Here is an 18,501-nt window from a genome sequence, read left to right as displayed (position 1 = left end):
CTTTTACTATGAAGCCACGTTGTTGTAACACGTGGCTTGGCATTGTCTTACTGAAATAAGCAGGGGCGTCCATGAAAAAGACCTTGCTTAGATGGCAACATACGCAATGTACGTAACATGTAAGTAAACACACCACAGCGTCCATTCGGGTCCTTCAACAATCGCTATTTCTTTTTAATCAAAATATATATTACATATAACCTATTATTTGGGCATTATTGACTACACTGAAAATTCGACCGTCAAAAAAATACTTTTCTCAGCGAAACCGGATGTTGTGATGACATACCTACTTCCGCTGGCGAGCTGAGTCTTTCTCTGCGCACACGAGTGACGTCGCTCGAAGTCATAAAAGTCGCATTCGGGTCGCATTTACGTTTAGGCTGAAGTCACGTTTTAAAAGATCGGATTCAGACTACCTCCTAATGTGGCCCGAATCTAATGCGAAAAAGATCAGATTGGTGTGCAGCGTAAACGGGGCTCTTGTTGGAGTAGATTTGTACATTTTGGGGTGCAAATTGGCTTCAGTTTTGGTGAGTTAAAAAGTGGGAAGTGATGCTCTTTTCTGCATGATGCACATCATGCATTTGTGTAGGTTAGGGGTGTCAAACTGGTTTTAATTGAAGGCCGCATCGCAGTTATGTTTGCCCTCAGAGGGCCACTTCTACCAGTGAATGATATTACATAATTGCCTATGCATTAAATTTTTATTTTTTTTAATGTACAAAAATGTAAAAAAAAAAAAAAGTAGATTATACAGTAAAAATCTGACAGGTCAGTCGCAAAAACATTACCGTAAAATTGACAGTGTTTTTTTCAGCATGTTATTGTAAATGGAAAAAACGGTACCACTGTTTTCCACGGTACAAAATTGGCAGCTCAGTTGACAGAATTTTACATTGTTTTTTTTGCTGTAAATATAAAACTGCATTTGTACAGTAAAATTCTGGCAATTTAGCTGCCGGTTTTTACCGAAAAAAACTGTGTACTATTGTGAATAGCAAAACAGTACCACCGTTTTTTACAGTAAAAAACTGGCAGCTCAGTCGCCAGCATTTTATGGTCAAAAAACAGTGGTACTGTTTTTTCACGTACAATAAAATGCTGTAAAACCGCAGTAAATTTCATAGTCACTGTAAAATCTATGTATTAAATTTGACAGTTTCATGAATAACTTGCTTTGAAATCATAAGTCAAGCAGATAAAAAGTATTTATTTCTTGTTTAATAAAAACATTGTTTGAATGTATGATCATATATTTGTTACATTATAATATTTATCTTTAAAGCATATGCGATTGCATTCAGTGCATGTATTTTTTCTGTCAAAATGGAAAAAACTAATACATTTAGTAAGAAAATATAAAGTACTTTAATGACGCATATTATTTCCAGTCTATTGAGGGCCAAATAAAATGATGTGGCGGGCCAGATCTGGCCCCCGGGCCTTGAGTTTGACTGTGGTGTAGGTGACAGTTGATGTTTGCTTGTGTGCGTGCCCTCTGACATATGGAGCCCAGGGCACCCCATGATCTGGCCTGTTTTTACTGGCATCTCCACAAACAGAGAGTAAGAGGGCCTTAACACAACTTCTTACATACACTGATGGCGACCTTTAACCTCACCTATGACAGTGTGACATAGCCTTATGAATGTTGGACCATGACCACTTTCAAGGTGTATCTTTGTGCCGTCCTTCAGGCTGGGGCGAGCCTTATGCCCAGCAGAAAGAGTCTTCTACATGGGGGGAGCCCATGTCTGTTACCGTGGACAATGGAACGTCCGCCTGGGGGAAGCCAGTGGACAGTAACCCTGGCTGGAAAGAACCCACCCGGGACAACAGAGAACCTGCATGTGGCTGGGAAGGCCGTCATAAGTCTGGTAGGTCTGCACAACAAGGCCAGAGTATACACATGACACCATTCCTCGTTGAAGCTGTGCCTTAGTTTTTGCCTTCTTTCCTCACCAGGTCTAGGTTCCAAGCCAATGGAGACCTGGTGTGGCGAGGAGGTGTCTATGAGTAACAGTTGGGACCAGGAAGAGGAAGTAGAGATTGGCATGTGGACTAACAACCCACACGACAACAGGTCACATGACCAAAACACCTGGCACTACAAGAATCGAGGATCCAGCAAGGTTTGTTCTCCACAGCCTAGACAGTTTCTGAAGCGTGCGTGCGTGCGTGCGTGCGTGCGTGCGTGCGTGCGTGCGTGCGCGCGCGCGTGCGTAACCACCCGCAGTTACGGCAAATTAGCATGTGCGCTCATATTTTTGGTGCGATTAATCTGCATTTATACATGCTTAATCAAGGTTTTGTGATTATTTGAGTTAAAGTGTTAACTTGAACAGCCCAAAATATACAACATTTTAAGTCTGTTTTGGAATATAGAATGAACATATGTATTTTGTCCATATTGCACAGCACTAATGCAAGGATGTGAGAATTTTTATTTACTGTGATGAACTCCATTTCAAACACATTTCTCTCTGGTTCAGATGATGAAGCCAGTCAACAAACCAGATGAGCCATGGATGAAACCCTTCATGAACCAGTTCAACAACATGAGCTTTTCTGTAAGTCATTTATCACACTTTTGTATGTTCTGTACAAGCAGAAACACAAATCACCATCTAATGATGCTCTATTTACTGTATTTGCGGACTATAAAGCGGTGCGCTCTATAGTCTATATACTGGCTATATAAGTCGCACTCACTAAATTTGAGGAAAAAAATATTTTTCCATAAATAAGCTGCAGATATATACGTTTTGAAATGAGTTATTTACACAGAAATATTTCGTAAATGTTTTACATACCTTAATTGTTTCCAAACGGTGTTTGGAACAGGGCAGTAAAATGGCAGAGCAGACAAAACAGGTCATGGATCCGCTAGCTGCGCAAGCTAGCTTTCCAATCAGCTAAACAGACTCAATAACTCCACGGTGACGTTTTGGTGAATTTTACTGAGGATTTGTGAAACTGAAACGATACAAAAAGAATGCCATTGTAAGTTAATAGTACTAACACAGACACTCGTAAGTGTGTTAGCATATTAGCTAATGCTAACGACGTACACATATGCATGAAAACACTTTTACAGACATCGCACATGGGACGCTTTAGTAAGTAAGAATTGTTTTAGTTACGTTGTAAAACTTAGAAACGTTGCTTGCAGTCATGATTGAAGAATCCGTACGTGTAGAAATGCCATGGATGATAAAAATGTTTTAAATTTTCCTGTGATACTGTATGTCTCTGATTTATTTTGTTCAATTTTCAATTTTGTCTGTTTGTGCATTCTCATTTTTTAAGTTGTTCTTGATTTATTGTTACCACAGCTTAGACTATTTAAGTGCATCAGTTCCTGTTGAAAATTGCACCCTGACGAAGACATTTTCCAAACCGGTCTGTTTGATTGTGCCTGCGCAGTTTACATTAAAATTATTAGAAGGACACGAGTGTTGCTGGCCTGGCTTTTTCTTTAAGTACGCTTTTTGCCGTGCACCTCTTTATTTTGGTTTTATTAGGTTTTTTGGAGAGTGTTTGTTTTTCCTGTATTTTGTACGTTGTAAAACTTAGAAACGTTGCTTGGAGTCATGATTGAAGAATCCGTATGAGTAGAAATGCTACGAAAGATTAAAAGACAGAACGGCATTTCTACTTCCAGTTCGAAGCTTCAAACAGCAGGAAACACTCTGTGAGCGAACTCGTCCAAAAGATGGTTTATTATTTGATTTATTTTGGTTTTATTAGGTTTTTTGGAGAGTGTTTGTTTTTCCTGTATTTTGTACGTTGTAAAACTTAGAAACGTTGCTTGGAGTCATGATTGAAGAATCCGTATGAGTAGAAATGCTACGAACGATTAAAAGACAGAACGGCATTTCTACTTCCGGTTCGAAGCTTCAAACAGCAGGAAACACTCTGTGAGCGAACTCGTCCAAAAGATGGTGTCATAGCACAAACAATAACACACCGTTTCAGTGTATTTGCTTTGTTTAAAATAAAATAAAAACTATTTGTGCGAAGTAAAATACTTAAATTAACTGCACCGTTTTGTAAGCTGCGGAGTCCAAAGCGTAGGAAAAAAGTAGCGACTTACAGTCTCGAATTTATGGTTTTTATTCACATATTCTTTCGTAAGCTTATCCAGACTGACAATTTGTTCATCCTCGCCCGGTTTTTTCATGGCCAGTCAGACGCAGCATGGGAACTGCAGACAGGAGTGGCTTTAATTGACTAATAATTGACTCCCAACACTTTGATCTCTATTTATAAACCAACCAATGTTTGTGTTTACAGTTTCTTCTCATGAATATGTTGTCCTTCCACAGCGAGACTCTCCTGATGATTGCATGAAAAGTGGGTCAGGGATGGTGCAGGACAAGCGCATGGACTCCATGGGAGATTTTAACGGCATGATGGCCAAGATTCCCGGGTCTCAACACCAGCTCCCCAAAGAGTCCACCATGGATCGCAGCTCCTATTATGACAAGGTAACACAGAAAAAGACCTGCGAGGAATTGTCCCAAAGAATGAGTATCAAGAGAGATTCCATCATTGTTGGACATGTTTCCTGCTAGCACTTCACTGCGTCCCCCTGTGGCTGATCTAACACACTACTCCACCCATTTTTCTTTCAAGCAGATTTATTTTTTGTACTTAGAAATTCATCCTCTCGTTCTCTTTTGAAAAGTTTTGGTTTTTGCTCGGGCTGGGCGATACGGCTGAAAACTGTATCACGATACCAGTGTTTAATATCAATAATTACTGATATTTTTAATGACTTATGGAAAGTAAGGAGAAAAATGTATTAAATGTAACATTTTTATTTGACATGCACCGGTATATAAGCCACACCCTCTAAATTTTAGAAGTCAAAATCTATATCTTCCATATATTAGCCACAACGGCCTATAAGATATATACGTTGAGAAATTAGTTATTTACTAGAGGTGGGAATCTTTGTGCACCTCGCGTGTTACAGCGGGGTCGCATGTTTGTGCATGGATCGTTTCCCCAAGATGCAGACGGAACTCCGGAAGCAGCGTGCAGGTAGGAAAAATTATTTATTTTCATAAATCAGGCAAGAAAACAGGAACAGAAAAGCGTCCCGATTGCACGAGAAGCTAGGGTAGAGCTAAGCACAGGACCGAGAAGCTAGGATAACCGAGTGTGGCGAAAGGCAGGAATAAATAGCGCCCTAAATATTGCCCGGGAGCAAGTGAGCGTCCCAAACACTAATCAGAGGCAGGTGAAAATAATCTGCAACCAAGAAACACAAACCCAGGGGTGCTGAAACAGAACTCAGGGAGTTTTAGACTAAAACAAAACATGATTTGGGCAACGGATCATCACATCATGAGTCCATAACGATTCAGGAGCTACAATTTGATTAAAATTGGATTATTGATGCATCTTTAATGTATATTGATGCAGCTTTACATTTTTTTCCGTTTCTCTAAATAAGTGTTAATTCTTGTCACATTTATTAAATGAATGGAAATGTGTGTAACACTGGAACATAAATGCCCTAAAATAAAGGAGCTGGTCGCATCTCTCAGAGAGGTGGCTCGCTGCAGTCAGACACATTTTACAACGGTCTGCATTACTTTATTTACAATAAATACATAGATTATTGACGTTTACTAATCGATTCTATAATCGTCCGAGTCCGAATTGCGATGCATCTAAAAATCAATTATTTTCCCCACCTCTATTTACATAGAAATATTGTCTAAATGTTTATTTACATACTTAATTGTTTCCAAACGGTGTCTGTAAGATGGCAGTAAAACGGCTGATCAAACAAAACAGAAGTCATTGTCATGGACCCACTAGCTGCGCAAGCCAGCTCTCCAATCATCTAATTAGACTCAATAACTCCAGGGTGATGTTTTGGTGAATTTACTGAGGAATTTGTGAAACTGAAACAATACAAAAAGAATACCATTTTAAGTTAATAATACAACACAGACACTGGTAAACGTGCTAGCATGTTAGCTAATGCTAACGACGCTAACTTGATTACATTATGACAGCACGTAAATGGTAATGGTAAATGGGTTATACTTGTATAGGGCTTTTCTACCTTCAAGGTACTCAAAGCGCTTTGACACTATTTCCACATTCACACACTGATGGCTGGAGCTTCCATGCAAGGCGCTAACCACGACCCATCAGGAGCAAGGGAGAAGTGTCTTGCTCAAGGACACGACGGACATGACTCGGCTGGTAGAAGCTGGGGATCTAACCAGGAACCCCCTCAGGTTGCTAGCACGGCCACTCTCCCAACTGCGCCACGCCGTCCCCCCCACGTACAAATATGCATGAAAACACTCCTACAGACATCACACTTGAGACACTTTGTAAGTTTTACAATATAACTAAAACAATTCTTATTTACTAAACGTTGCTTGGACTGATGATCTAAGAACCCATGCGGGCAGAAACGCTATGGACGCTTTTACTTTCGGTTTAAGTCAAAACAGGAAGTACATTTTCAATTCACAGCACCTGCAGTAAGCAAACTTGTCCAAAAGATGGCGCCATAGCACAAACAATAAGACCTATTCAGAGTGTTTGCTTGTGTTTTTTCTAACTCTTTATTTTAATGCCGGCGTCAGCGAAGAAAAAGCCATAAATTAGCCGCACAGTTTAATAAGCCACAGGCTTCGAAGCCTAGGAAAAAGGAATTTTCTGTAATTTCCCTGTGATTATAATACCTCAGCTATCAAGGCAGAAAGGAAATGTCAACACAAGCATAGAAAACACTCAATGTAAACAAAATAATAAAATCACATTGAACACTTAACAATAAGCTCTTAAAAATAAGGAATATGTGAGAAATGATTCATAAAGTGTGAGAAAATAGAGCAAAGTGTGAAAATGTAAACATGGAGAAACCTGAGAACTACTTTCTGCAGCTTTAGTGCCAGGATGTTCCGTCTATAACATTAATTTGCCCTGTGATTTAACTATGGAAATATATATTTTTGTTATGCAGTAATTATTTAAATATGATTATATCAATAATTATTGACATTTTGTATGACCCATTGAAAATCTGGAGCAGGAGGATAATATATTTTATTTTGAAATATAACCATCCTCTGATTATAATCCCTCAGCTATCTTAACAATAAGATCGTAAAAATAAGGAATATGTAAGAAATGCTTTATAAAGTGCAAGAAAATAGTGCAACGTGTGAAAATGTAAACTTAGAGAAACCTGAGAACAATTTTTTGCAGGTTTAGTGGCAGGAAGTTACAGCTGTGCTCTAAAGGGTGAGCTAAGGTGGTGTGGTATTAGCGCTCTTGCCTTGCATCATTTACAGATCACATTGGTTTGACTACGGTCCCGTTGAAAACATCCAAAAACTGTCTGGGTGAATTTTCCTCTTTTATCTACAATTTCTTCATTTTGATTGTATCTTCTTTCTCCATGCAGAGAATCAAGCAAACTTGATAGTTGATACTGTCACCTGACAGGCTGTTATCAGCGATCACTTCCTGCGTTGCTCAGTTTTTTGCTTTGATTACGATACAGTGGGAGAGTGGCCGTGCGCAACCCGAGGGTCCCTGGTTCAATCCCCACCTAGTACCAACCTCGTCATGTCCGTTGTGTCCTGAGCAAGACACTTCACCCTTGCTCCTGATGGGTGCTGGTTAGCGCCTTGCATGGCAGCTCCCTCCATCAGTGTGTGAATGTGTGTGTGAATGGGTAAATGTAGAAGTAGTGTCAAAGCGCTTTGAGTACCTTGAAGGTAGAAAAGCGCTATACAAGTACAACCCATTTATCATTTATCATTTATTGCGATATATATTCATATGGTTTTATCACCCAGCCTCAGTTTTTGCTATGTCAGTGTTACTGCTTTGCTGCTCTTCCACTCATTGCTTTTTGCTTGACACTCACCTTGGTCCTACAAGATTTTTGCTTTAAAGTCTCCACCCCGCTCCTGAACGACTTTCTCCCCCCCCTTCCCCTGCTCCCACTTTACCCACTGTGCTTGCCGTCCGTCTGCTGCGCACCTGGCCTTGCTTCTGCAGCTCTCGGTTTCCCTCCCTGCTTCTGACCAGCACTGCTCCAGTCAGAGCATGAGCATTTCCCCTTCCAACTGTGCTCAGCTTGCCCCATGTCACCACTCTGGGACATCTCCTGCCCACTCTAGTCCTGGTGTTTCTCGGCAGGTGAGTGTGGGCGATGTCTCGTATGTCTGCCATGTTAACACAACTTTTACTCATGCAAACTACCGTATTTTTCCAACTATACAGCCCACCGGTATTTACGCCGCACCCACTAAATGTGAGAAGAAAAAATTATTTTCCATACATTATCTGCACCGTACTATAAGCCACAGATATATACTTGTGAAATAAGTTTACGCAAAATTATTTTTTTTATGTTTATTTTCATACCTTAATTGCTTCCAAACTGTGTCTGTAACACGGCAGTAAAACGGCTGATCAGACAGAACACAAGTCATGGTCATGGAGCCAGTAGCTACGCAAGCTCGCGCTCCAATCAGCTAAACAGACTCAATAACTCCGTGGTGATGTTTTGGTGAATTTACTAAACCAAAAGAATGCCATTGTAACACTCGTAAATGAGTTAGCATATTTGCTAGCACCTACAAATATGCATGAAAACTCTCCTACAGACACCACACATGGGACGCTTTAGTAAGTAAGAGTTGTCTTAGTTATATTATTAAACTTACAAACGTTGCTTGGATTGTTGAATGAAAAATCCATACGAGTAAACACGCTATGGACGGCTAGAAGACAGAATGGCACTCGTACTTCCGGTTGAAAGCTTAGTCTACTTGAAAGTCTGGAATTTACAGAAATGTAAAGAACAATAGCAATTTGAAAAAAATAAAATTAAGTTTTTCTGGTGGTAACAGACACTCGTAAATGTGTTAGCATATTAGCTAATGTTAACGACGCTAGCTTCATTACATTATGATAGCACGTACAAATATGCATGAAAACACTCCTACAGACATCACACATGGGACGCTTTAGTAAATAAGAGTTGTTTTAGTTATATTGTAAAACTTACAAACGTTGCTTGGAGTGATGAATGAAGAATCCATACGAGTAGAAACGCTGTGGACGGTTTTATTTTTAGTTCAAGGCAGGGCTTGTTGATATGGACCAAAGCTGATATCCCAGTATTTTTAGGTTGCATCACAGGACACAATATATAAATGTATTTTAAACCAAGTGTTTAGTTTTAACACCACAAAACTGTTACTACCAGTGTTCTCAAATTACTTTTTAAAAATAATTAAAGTGATGAGTTACTTAACCACAAAAATAATGTATTTATTCATATAATTACTTTTTTATTACATGTAATTACTAGGGAAAGTAATTAATGCGTTACTTAAAAAACACTTTAATAATGTCATACAGTTGAGTTTGTACCTTGTATTTGTTAGCTTTAGCAATTAGCACTGCAGCGGCTGATGGTCGGCTTTTCTGTTGAATCTTTTCACCAGCTTGTGTTACATCTGGTTAATAAAAATGGAACCGGAGCTAAGGTGCAAGCACGTCGGCTGTGCGCAAAGTTGTGATGTCTGAGCATTAGCTAATATGCTAGCACCTCTACTGCGAACGGCCATAACAAAGGCACATCATAAGATGGCGGTATTGTCTCAAATATCGAAAGCTTTCTAAAAAAAAACCAGGAAGTACATTTTCAACACGCAACACCTGTAGTGAATGAACTCGTCCAACAGATGGTGCCATAGCACAAATAATAACACACCTTTTCAGTGTCTCTGCTTGAGTACAAAGGAAACTATTAAACACAAAACATAATGGCCGTCAGCGAGGAAAAATTCATAAATTAGCCGCACCCTTTTATAAGCCACAGGGTGCAAAGCGTTGGACAAAAGTAGCGGTTTTTAGTTCAGAATTCAGGGTTATAACTGTGTTTTCTTTTATTTGAAAGCATGTAATGTTTTGTTACTGTGCTTATTTAATTTGCTTTATTTACTCACTATTTTGAACTTGGTTTCTTTAGTTGTTAGTACAGATGCTTGGTTAAAAGTAATTATACTTTTAATCGAAATAGGCCTTTTTTGAAATAATTTCATTATCAGAGGATTAGTGTTTGGGCGACACCAGCCCAAAGGAAGTATTTCATGATGAATAACGAGATGTTTAGTTTCCACTGTTTTTTGGAGTTGTTTTCTGTTATGACAAAGTCTTCTTTCTGTTTTGTGTGCCTAGAATGTAAACTCAATGTTGGGTAGCAGCAGCTTAGCACAAGGCCGTGGTGGACTGCACTCACAGCTCCCGCATCCTAACTACCGTAACCAAGTGCCTCCTCCCATCCTCCCCCCTCAGGTATACCACCCATAAGCCCTGAAATCTAGTGGCCTTTCTTACCATACCAAGATAGATTACAGACTTACAGGGGAACTGCACTTTCATTCACAATCCTTATCTAAGACAATAACACATGTTTTAATTTTTCCATGCAATCTAAATCATAAATAAATGTTAGCAAAAGTCAACTAACAATGGAGCCAAGGGGAGTCGCTCTATTTCCCCTATAAAACTGTCTTTAAAAACATCAATTACCTCCAATATTCATAAGATGTAATACTTACTTTTTTGGCTAATATTAATTTCACTGACACATCACAACATTTGCTATTCCCTGCAACAACAAACACTAAGCATCATGTAGCAGTATTGCTAAATGCTGAGCAAACTATAAACATAATAAAACAATCACTGACTGTACAATGTCTGTTCTCACTGGGATAAAGACTGATAGGATGTTTATATATTCCCCTTTATATCAACAATTCATCATAATCCTCACAAAGGGTTAAAAAAACGAGCGTCTTTTCGTGTCTTTCTGGCCATCTCCGGGTTTAAGTTGGATGTCAAAGTGGACCAACTTGTGAGTTTATGTCCACAACCTTTTACTATCCAGGTGAGGGACATGATTTATAATCTAGAGTTAACTTTCACCAACTCAGAGGCGATGCAGCAGCTCAATATCTCAATATAGCAGCATAAGCTAGTTAGCTCTCTGTGACAATGCGCCGCTAAAAATTGTTTGTCTGTGTTAGCACTTATAATAACAATATTGCTAATATTCAGGTTACAACATGTAAATGGGGTGTTGTTGGCACTTTTTGGATGTACACTGCATCCGGAAAGGATAACATTTTATGTTACAGCCTTGTTCTAATATGGAATAAATTAATTTTTGCCCTCAAAATTCGCCGCACAATACCCCATTATGACAATCTCCAAAGGTTTTATGTTGCAAAAGTATTACAACTAAAAAAAGTTTAAAAAAAATCACATGTACACACACATTTTCACAGCCTTTGTTCAATACTTTGTTGGCAGCGATTACAGCCTTAGAGGAATGGGCAAAACTGCCCAAAGATAGGCGTGCTAAGCTACTGGCATCATATTCAAAAACACTGGAATTGCTGCCAAAGGCTGTCAATACTTACCTACATTTTAATCAATTTGCAAAACATTAAAAAAAAAATACATTTTCACATTCTCATTATGGGGTATTTTGTGGACAATTTTCAGGACAAAAATGTATGTATTCCATTTTAAAATACGGCTGTAACACACGTGACAAATTCAAGGCCCGGGGGCCAAATTTTGCCCGCCACATTATTTTTTGTGGTCCGCGAAAGCCTGGAAATAATAAGCGTTAATAAAATGCTTACCGTATTTTTCGGACTATAAGTCGCAGTTTTTTTCATAGTTTGGCTGGGGGTGCGACTTGTACTCATGAGCGACTTATGTGTGAAATTATTAACACATTACCTTAAAATATCAAATAATATTATTTAGCTCATTCACGTAAGAGACTAGACATATAAGATTTCATCGGATTTAGCGATTAGGAGTGACAGATTGTTTGGTAAACGTATAGCATGTTCTATATGTTATAGTTATTTGAATGACTCTTACCATAATATGTTACGTTAACATAACAGGCACGTTCTCAGTTGGTTATTTATGCGTCATATAACGTACACTTATTCTTTATTTTAAATTGCCTTTCAAATGTCTATTCTTGGTGTTGGGTTTTATCAAATAAATTTCCCCAAAAAATGCGACATATACTCCAGTGCGACTTATGTATGTTTTTTTCTTTCTTTATTATGCATTTTCGGCCAGTGCGACTTATACTCCGGAGCGATTTATACTCCGAAAAATACGGTAAACTTATCTCACTAAATATATTTATTTCACTTTTGACATAAACAATCATGTACTGCATGCAATTGCATATATTTTATAATGCAATATTATCAAAATCAAAATATTATATTATGTATTCAAAAAATATTTTTTGTTAAAATAAAGATAAATACTGTACTTATGATTTTAAAACAAATTACCAATCAAATTGCAGACTGTAAAATCGACAATAGATTTTAAAGTTAAATTCCGCCGACTGAGTTTTTTAGGGTAAAATCAACTTTGGTATTGTTTTTTTCCATATATAGTAAGACACTGTAAAATCTTGTTGTTTTAATGGTTTTTTGTTTGTTTGTTAATGTAAAAAGAAAAAAAAAGGCAGCTCTGTTGCTTGAATTTTACCATTAAAAACAGTGGTATTGTTTCTCCATTCCATTTATTCAATTTTTTATATGCTGTAAAAAAAAACCCACTGCTTTCACTGTAAAATTCTAGTGACTGAGCTGCCAGTTTTTAAAGTAAATTTAAAATATATTTTTTGCAGTTCATGTAAAAAATATATTGTTAATGTATTATATTAACGTACATGTATATTCTTATATTACTCATTGTTACAAGCGGCCCTCTTAGGGCAACCATAACTGTGATGTGGCCCTCAACGAAAATCAGTTTGACACCCCTGCAGTGTAACATAACAAACATGTAGGATGCGGATCAGGACTTAATGGGGAATAGTGTTCTCCCATGATCTTCCTTGTTAGCTACTTGCAGACTTAAAATGCATAGAAAATAAAAACATGTCTCATATAAGGATTGGTAATGAGAGGTGTAGTTCCCCTTGTGACGCTGCTACTGGCTCAAGATGAGAACTAAAAGTAAACACGCATGTTCTCAGGTGCCTCCATCCCTGCTGAAATACCCAGGAGGCAATGGAGCCCTCAACCCTCTGCTCGGCCCTCAGCAGGTTGCTGTGCTCAACCAACTCTCCCAACTGAACCAACTCAACCAACTCAGCCAGCTGTCTCAGCTCAACCAGCTGCAGGTAATTACCAAAGGAATGAAAACATTTAGATTGTGTGCTCATTTACATTTTCCCTGTGCAGCGTCTTCTCCTCCAGCAGCAGCAGCAGCAGCAGCAGAAGGCTCAGAGCCAGAGAGTCATGCCTGTGGGACGACCGCCTGAACAGGTTTGCTTTTCTCCACTCAATATACCAACTTTCCCGGACGATATAAGCCACGCCCACTAAATTTTAAGAACACTTTTTTCCCATATATTAACCGCAACAGACTACAAGCCTCAGATATGAATATGCATTTACACTGAAATGTTTATTTACATACCTTAATTGTTTCCAAAGGGTGTCTGTAAATTAAAAAGTAGCTCGCCTGCAGAAAAAGTGTGAGCACCCCTGCTTTCGTAAGTAAGAATTGTTTTAGTTATATTGTAAAACTTACAAATGTTGCTTTGAGTGATGAATGAAGAATCCCTACAAGTAGCAACGCTATGATGACTGGAAAACAGAACGGCACTTCTAATTGCGGTTCAAAGCTTTAAACGGCAAGAGACACTTTTAGCCATTCACCCAGCAGCACCTGCAGTGAGCAAACTCGTCCACAAGAGGACCCCATTGCACAAACAATGTCTTTGCATGTGTTTAATGAAAACTATTTGCATTAAAATCCATAAATTAGCAGCACCGTTTGCTAACCCAGAGGGTTCAAAACGTAGGAAAAAGTAGCGGCTTATAGTTAAGTATTAGGGTGTATTTTCTTAACGTTCTGCATCTACTTTTCAGATGCGTCCTATTGGTTCATCTCCATCCATGATGCAGCCCCCGCGACACCTGGACCCTTCTCTGCTGAAACAGTCCCAGGCCCTGAAACCGTACCTGGAGAACTACTTGCCCCACAACAGTCCTGACCTGCAGAAGGATGCTTCCTCTCTCGGATCCTTCAGCAACTTCCCTTTAAGTATGTATGAAATATGTCAATGATACAACTGTAATGTCATGGCCTCCACTCCTTCCCCAGGCTTGAACTCTAACCTGAATGTATCCCTGGACTTGGGTGTTGGTACTACTGCTGGAGGAGCTTTGGGCTACAAAGAGCCACCCCAGTCCAGAATGAAGAAACTGTGGGTCGCTGACCCTCTGGAGCAGAACAGCAAATCTGGTACGCAACTCTCTGACTCTACATGATGTAGGACTCCAGCACCCTATTCAAATGAAACTGCTCCTAAAAGTATCTTGTTGTGCAATACTAACATATTCAAAGTACGGTATGCAGTAGACTGTCACTAGTAGCTAGCTGGAAACTAGCGCCTTCATCGCTAGCAGAAAACTGCAGTGTTAATCGCTAACTGACAATTGGTGCACTAATCGCTAGCTGAAAATTGCCGCACTCATTGCTAGCTGAAAATTGCCGCACTCATCGCTAGCTGTCAATGGCGTGCCAATCGCTAGCTGACAACTGGCGCACTCATTGCTAGCTGACAACTGTAGCACTCATCGCTAGCTGACAATTGGCGCAGTCATCGCTCGCTGACAATTGGCGGCACTCATCGCAAGCTGACAATTGGCGCGCTAATCTCTAGCTGAATACTGATGTGCCAATCGGCGCCAAGTATCGCTGCACTCTTTGCTACCTGACAACTGGCGGGTTAACTGCTTGCGTGCTAATTGCTGGCTGAGTGTTGGCACACTCCTCGCTAGCTGAAAACTGCAGTGTTAATTGCCAGCTGACAACTGGCGCACTTAACACTCGCTGTCAATGGCGCGTTAATCGCTAGCTGACAACTAGCGCACTAATCGCTAGCTGAAAACTGCAGTGTTAATCGCCAGCTGACAATTGGCGCACTCATCGCTAGCTTACAATTGTTAAAGTTAAAGTACCAATGATTGTCACACACACACTAGGTGTGGCGAAATTATTCTCTGCATTTGACTCATCACCCTTGATCACCTCCTGGGAGGTGAGGGGAGCAGTGGGCAGCAGCGGTGGCTGCGCCCGGGAATCATTTTTGGCGCACTTACCGCTCGCTGTCAATGGCACGTTAATCGCTAGCTGACAACGGGCGCACTAATCTGATGTGCCAATCGGAGCTAAGGATTGCTGCACTCCTTGCTAGCTGACAACTGGCGTGTTAATGGCGACCTGACAACTAGCGGGTTAACTGCTTGCGTGCTAATTGCTAGCTGACTGTCGGCACACTCACACTAGCTGGCAAATGCGGATCTAATCGCTAGCTGAAAACTGGTGTGTTAATCAGAGCTAACAATCGAATAGTTTTCTGCCTAAAAGCATTTTGGGCTTCATTCTGCTCTTTGACCATTCTGCTCTTTTCCGGTTTTATCCCACAGGTGCTATTTCGTCAGGCATGCGTCTGGAGGACTCCTTTTATGACTTCCTGTCCCCCGGCCCACCCCCCTTAAGTCCCGCCGGCCAATCAATGGGCTCGGTGGGTGACGGCTGGCCGCCCCGTGCCAACTCCCCCCTCCCCCACGGAAACACAGTCACCTGGCCCCCAGGTAGGCATGCTCGGATATTCCGGCATGCCACAAATAAGTTCTCACGGCTGTGTGTGTGTGCGCAGAATTCCGACCCGGAGAACCTTGGAAAGGTTACCCCAACATTGACCCTGAGACTGACCCTTTCGTGACTCCTGGTAGTGTCATCAATAACCTCTCCATCAACACCGTCCGTGACACAGACCACCTCAGGGACAGGAGCAATGGTAGGTCACATTAAAATAAAGACTAGAACAGAATGAGTTTTCAGTACAACATGTCCAAGAACAGACATACAGGACAGGAAGACTGGTGGAAGCCATTCAGAGCCTCTTTCGCTGCTGTGGTCTCACTGGGGTGTTTGCCATGAGGGAGCCCAATTGTAGATACCTAACGGTTGTTTTGGTTAGGGCGAGCAAACTCATTCCAGTTGTCCGTTCTGGCTCTTAAATTGATCATCATTTCGCTTTACAAGATGTTGTCCAGTTTGCGTTTTAGTCCACAAACCACAAAAGTGCCCACAGCGCTGCCATCATTGAATCATTTGTGGCACCTTTTTGGGTACGGCTGCCAGCATCTTCCAAATTTGTGGATACATCAGGACAACTCTTACTCCAGTCAGCTAATGCAGGGTTCGAATTTATATAGATGTATGTATATATGTACATGTACAGTACAGGCCAAAGGTTTGGACAAATCTTCTCCTCATTCAATGTGGTTTCTTTATTTGCATGACTATTTACATTGTACATTGTCACTGATGGCATCGAAACTATGAATGAACACATGTGGAGTTATGTACTTTACAAAAAAAGGTGAAATACTGAAAACGTTTTTTGTATTCTAGTTTCTTCAAAATAGCCACCATTTCCTCTGATTACTGTTTTGCACACTCTTGGCATTCTCTCTATGAGCTTCAAAAGGTAGTCACCTGAAATGGTTTGGAGCCCCTCCCTCGAAAGAAAATAATGTTTGCCTTGGTGCCCTAAAATATGAGCCCTCCTTTATGGCAACACTTGCCTTGACTTTAAAAAGTTAAAATTTTGAGGCCTGCAAATGTCCTGTTATGATTCTGAATATGTAAATGTTTTCAACGTCCTTGACTGAAAGAATCACCAGGCACAAGACCCTCCACTTCTAAGTGTCTATCATGTGTCTAGCAACAAACTTTCCGTCAGGACTGGCAGCTTCCACCCAAACACAAGCTTGCTGTCTTTCTTTCTTGTCATTGCACAAGTACCACAGAACTTACTTTTCAGCGCAAACCTGTTTAAGATTAGACACACATTGTACAAGATTACAGAACAGGAACAGTCCTTGCGTCGAAGATCTTGTCAATTCCGTTGAGGGGGGGTTTGATCAATTCCATTGTTTAGCTCTTGGACAAGAGGCAAGACAATGAAGCAAAGCAGGAGAGATAAGAGAAGTGACTGCCTTGGTTGAGGGCCATACAGAACATGAAATCCATGGCTCATCACCCCTCTGTGTTGCTCAGGGCCATCCTCATCACTGAACACCACGATGCCTTCTAACAGTGCCTGGTCATCCATTCGTGCCTCCAGCCACAGCGGTTCCCTCACCAGTACAGCACAAAGCACTTCAGGTAGCCTTTCTTCTTGGAACTTAGATTTCTACCCTTTTTCCTTGGGGTCAAAATTGTTTGTCCTTGCAGCCAGATCCAGTGAGTCTAAGTGGTCTCCCAGCGCTGGTTCCGTGTCTAACTCCTCTCTGGCCCACGAGCTGTGGAAGGTCCCCCTGCCTCCTAAGGCGCTGTCTGTGGCGGCCCCCTCCAGACCGCCACCTGGTCTCACTAGTCAGAAGCCCAGCTCCGCCTCCTCTGGCTGGGATGGCTCCGCCCTGAGGCTGGGTGGGTGGGGCTCCACTGACTCCAACTACGCACCTGGTGAGACACACACACACACCTTAAATTGCAAATGGTAAAATAACACTTCCATTTGTTTTTATTTTTTAGAATTTGTTGTCTAATATAGTTTTTATGTAAACATTTTTAATTCATAATCAGTTATTGAATTTGGTTTGTGCTGTATATAGCAGTGTTATTTTAATATTTGAAATAAGTGGCCATCTTATTACTTACACACCAACTGAATAAAGAAGTTTATTTATAGGTAATGAGTAATTGTATTTAACAAAAATCATAATGTGTCAGAAAAGTCAATTCTGCTCGTTAAAGAACGCTTGGCATCAGCTGTCATCGTATAATATCTACCATTTTTATCATGTCTTCTTAAAGGGGAACTGTACAATATACACACTGCAAGTATTTATATAATGTAGTAACAGACACCTTCATAGCAATATGTAATATGTATAATATACACACTGCAAGTATATATATAATGTAGTAACAGACACCGTCATAACAATATGTACAATATACACACTGCAAGTATACAGGTAAAAGCCAGTAAATTAGAATATTTTGAAAAACTTGATTTATTTCAGTAATTGCATTCAAAAGGTGTAACTTGTACATTATATTTATTCATTGCACACAGACTGATGCATTCAAATGTTTATTTCATTTAATTTTGATGATTTGAAGTGGCAACAAATGAAAATCCAAAATTCCATGTGTCACAAAATTAGAATATTACTTAAGGCTAATACAAAAAAGGGATTTTTAGAAATGTTGGCCAACTGAAAAGTATGAAAATGAAAAATATGAGCATGTACAATACTCAATACTTGGTTGGAGCTCCTTTTGCCTCAATTACTGCGTTAATGCGGCGTGGCATGGAGTCGATGAGTTTCTGGCACTGCTCAGGTGTTA

The 18,501-nt window shown here is 40.1% G+C and overlaps 1 protein-coding gene across 5 annotated transcripts in view; it reads left to right on the top strand.

Annotated features, from left to right (window-relative positions):
- The window catches only part of LOC133620279 (trinucleotide repeat-containing gene 6A protein-like), a 91,292-nt gene that overhangs the window by 61,892 nt on the left and 10,899 nt on the right, over window positions 1-18,501 (top strand). For all 5 annotated transcript variants that reach the window (XM_061981627.1, XM_061981631.1, XM_061981629.1 and 2 more), the window contains 13 exons: window positions 1,701-1,880; window positions 1,969-2,135; window positions 2,496-2,573; window positions 4,332-4,493; window positions 10,243-10,359; window positions 13,097-13,243; window positions 13,305-13,388; window positions 13,998-14,172; window positions 14,233-14,373; window positions 15,561-15,728; window positions 15,794-15,934; window positions 17,203-17,310; window positions 17,380-17,610. In XM_061981627.1, coding sequence (XP_061837611.1) covers window positions 1,701-1,880; window positions 1,969-2,135; window positions 2,496-2,573; window positions 4,332-4,493; window positions 10,243-10,359; window positions 13,097-13,243; window positions 13,305-13,388; window positions 13,998-14,172; window positions 14,233-14,373; window positions 15,561-15,728; window positions 15,794-15,934; window positions 17,203-17,310; window positions 17,380-17,610 — 1,899 coding nt within the window. The remainder of the gene's footprint in view (window positions 1-1,700; window positions 1,881-1,968; window positions 2,136-2,495; window positions 2,574-4,331; window positions 4,494-10,242; window positions 10,360-13,096; window positions 13,244-13,304; window positions 13,389-13,997; window positions 14,173-14,232; window positions 14,374-15,560; window positions 15,729-15,793; window positions 15,935-17,202; window positions 17,311-17,379; window positions 17,611-18,501) is intronic.

The sequence above is a fragment of the Nerophis lumbriciformis genome, linkage group LG24, assembly GCF_033978685.3.
Source record: "Nerophis lumbriciformis linkage group LG24, RoL_Nlum_v2.1, whole genome shotgun sequence".
In the NCBI taxonomy this organism is placed as follows: domain Eukaryota; kingdom Metazoa; phylum Chordata; class Actinopteri; order Syngnathiformes; family Syngnathidae; genus Nerophis; species Nerophis lumbriciformis.
The sequence above is the reverse complement of the archived record's forward strand: the minus strand, read 5'-3'. Positions and strand labels throughout refer to the sequence as shown.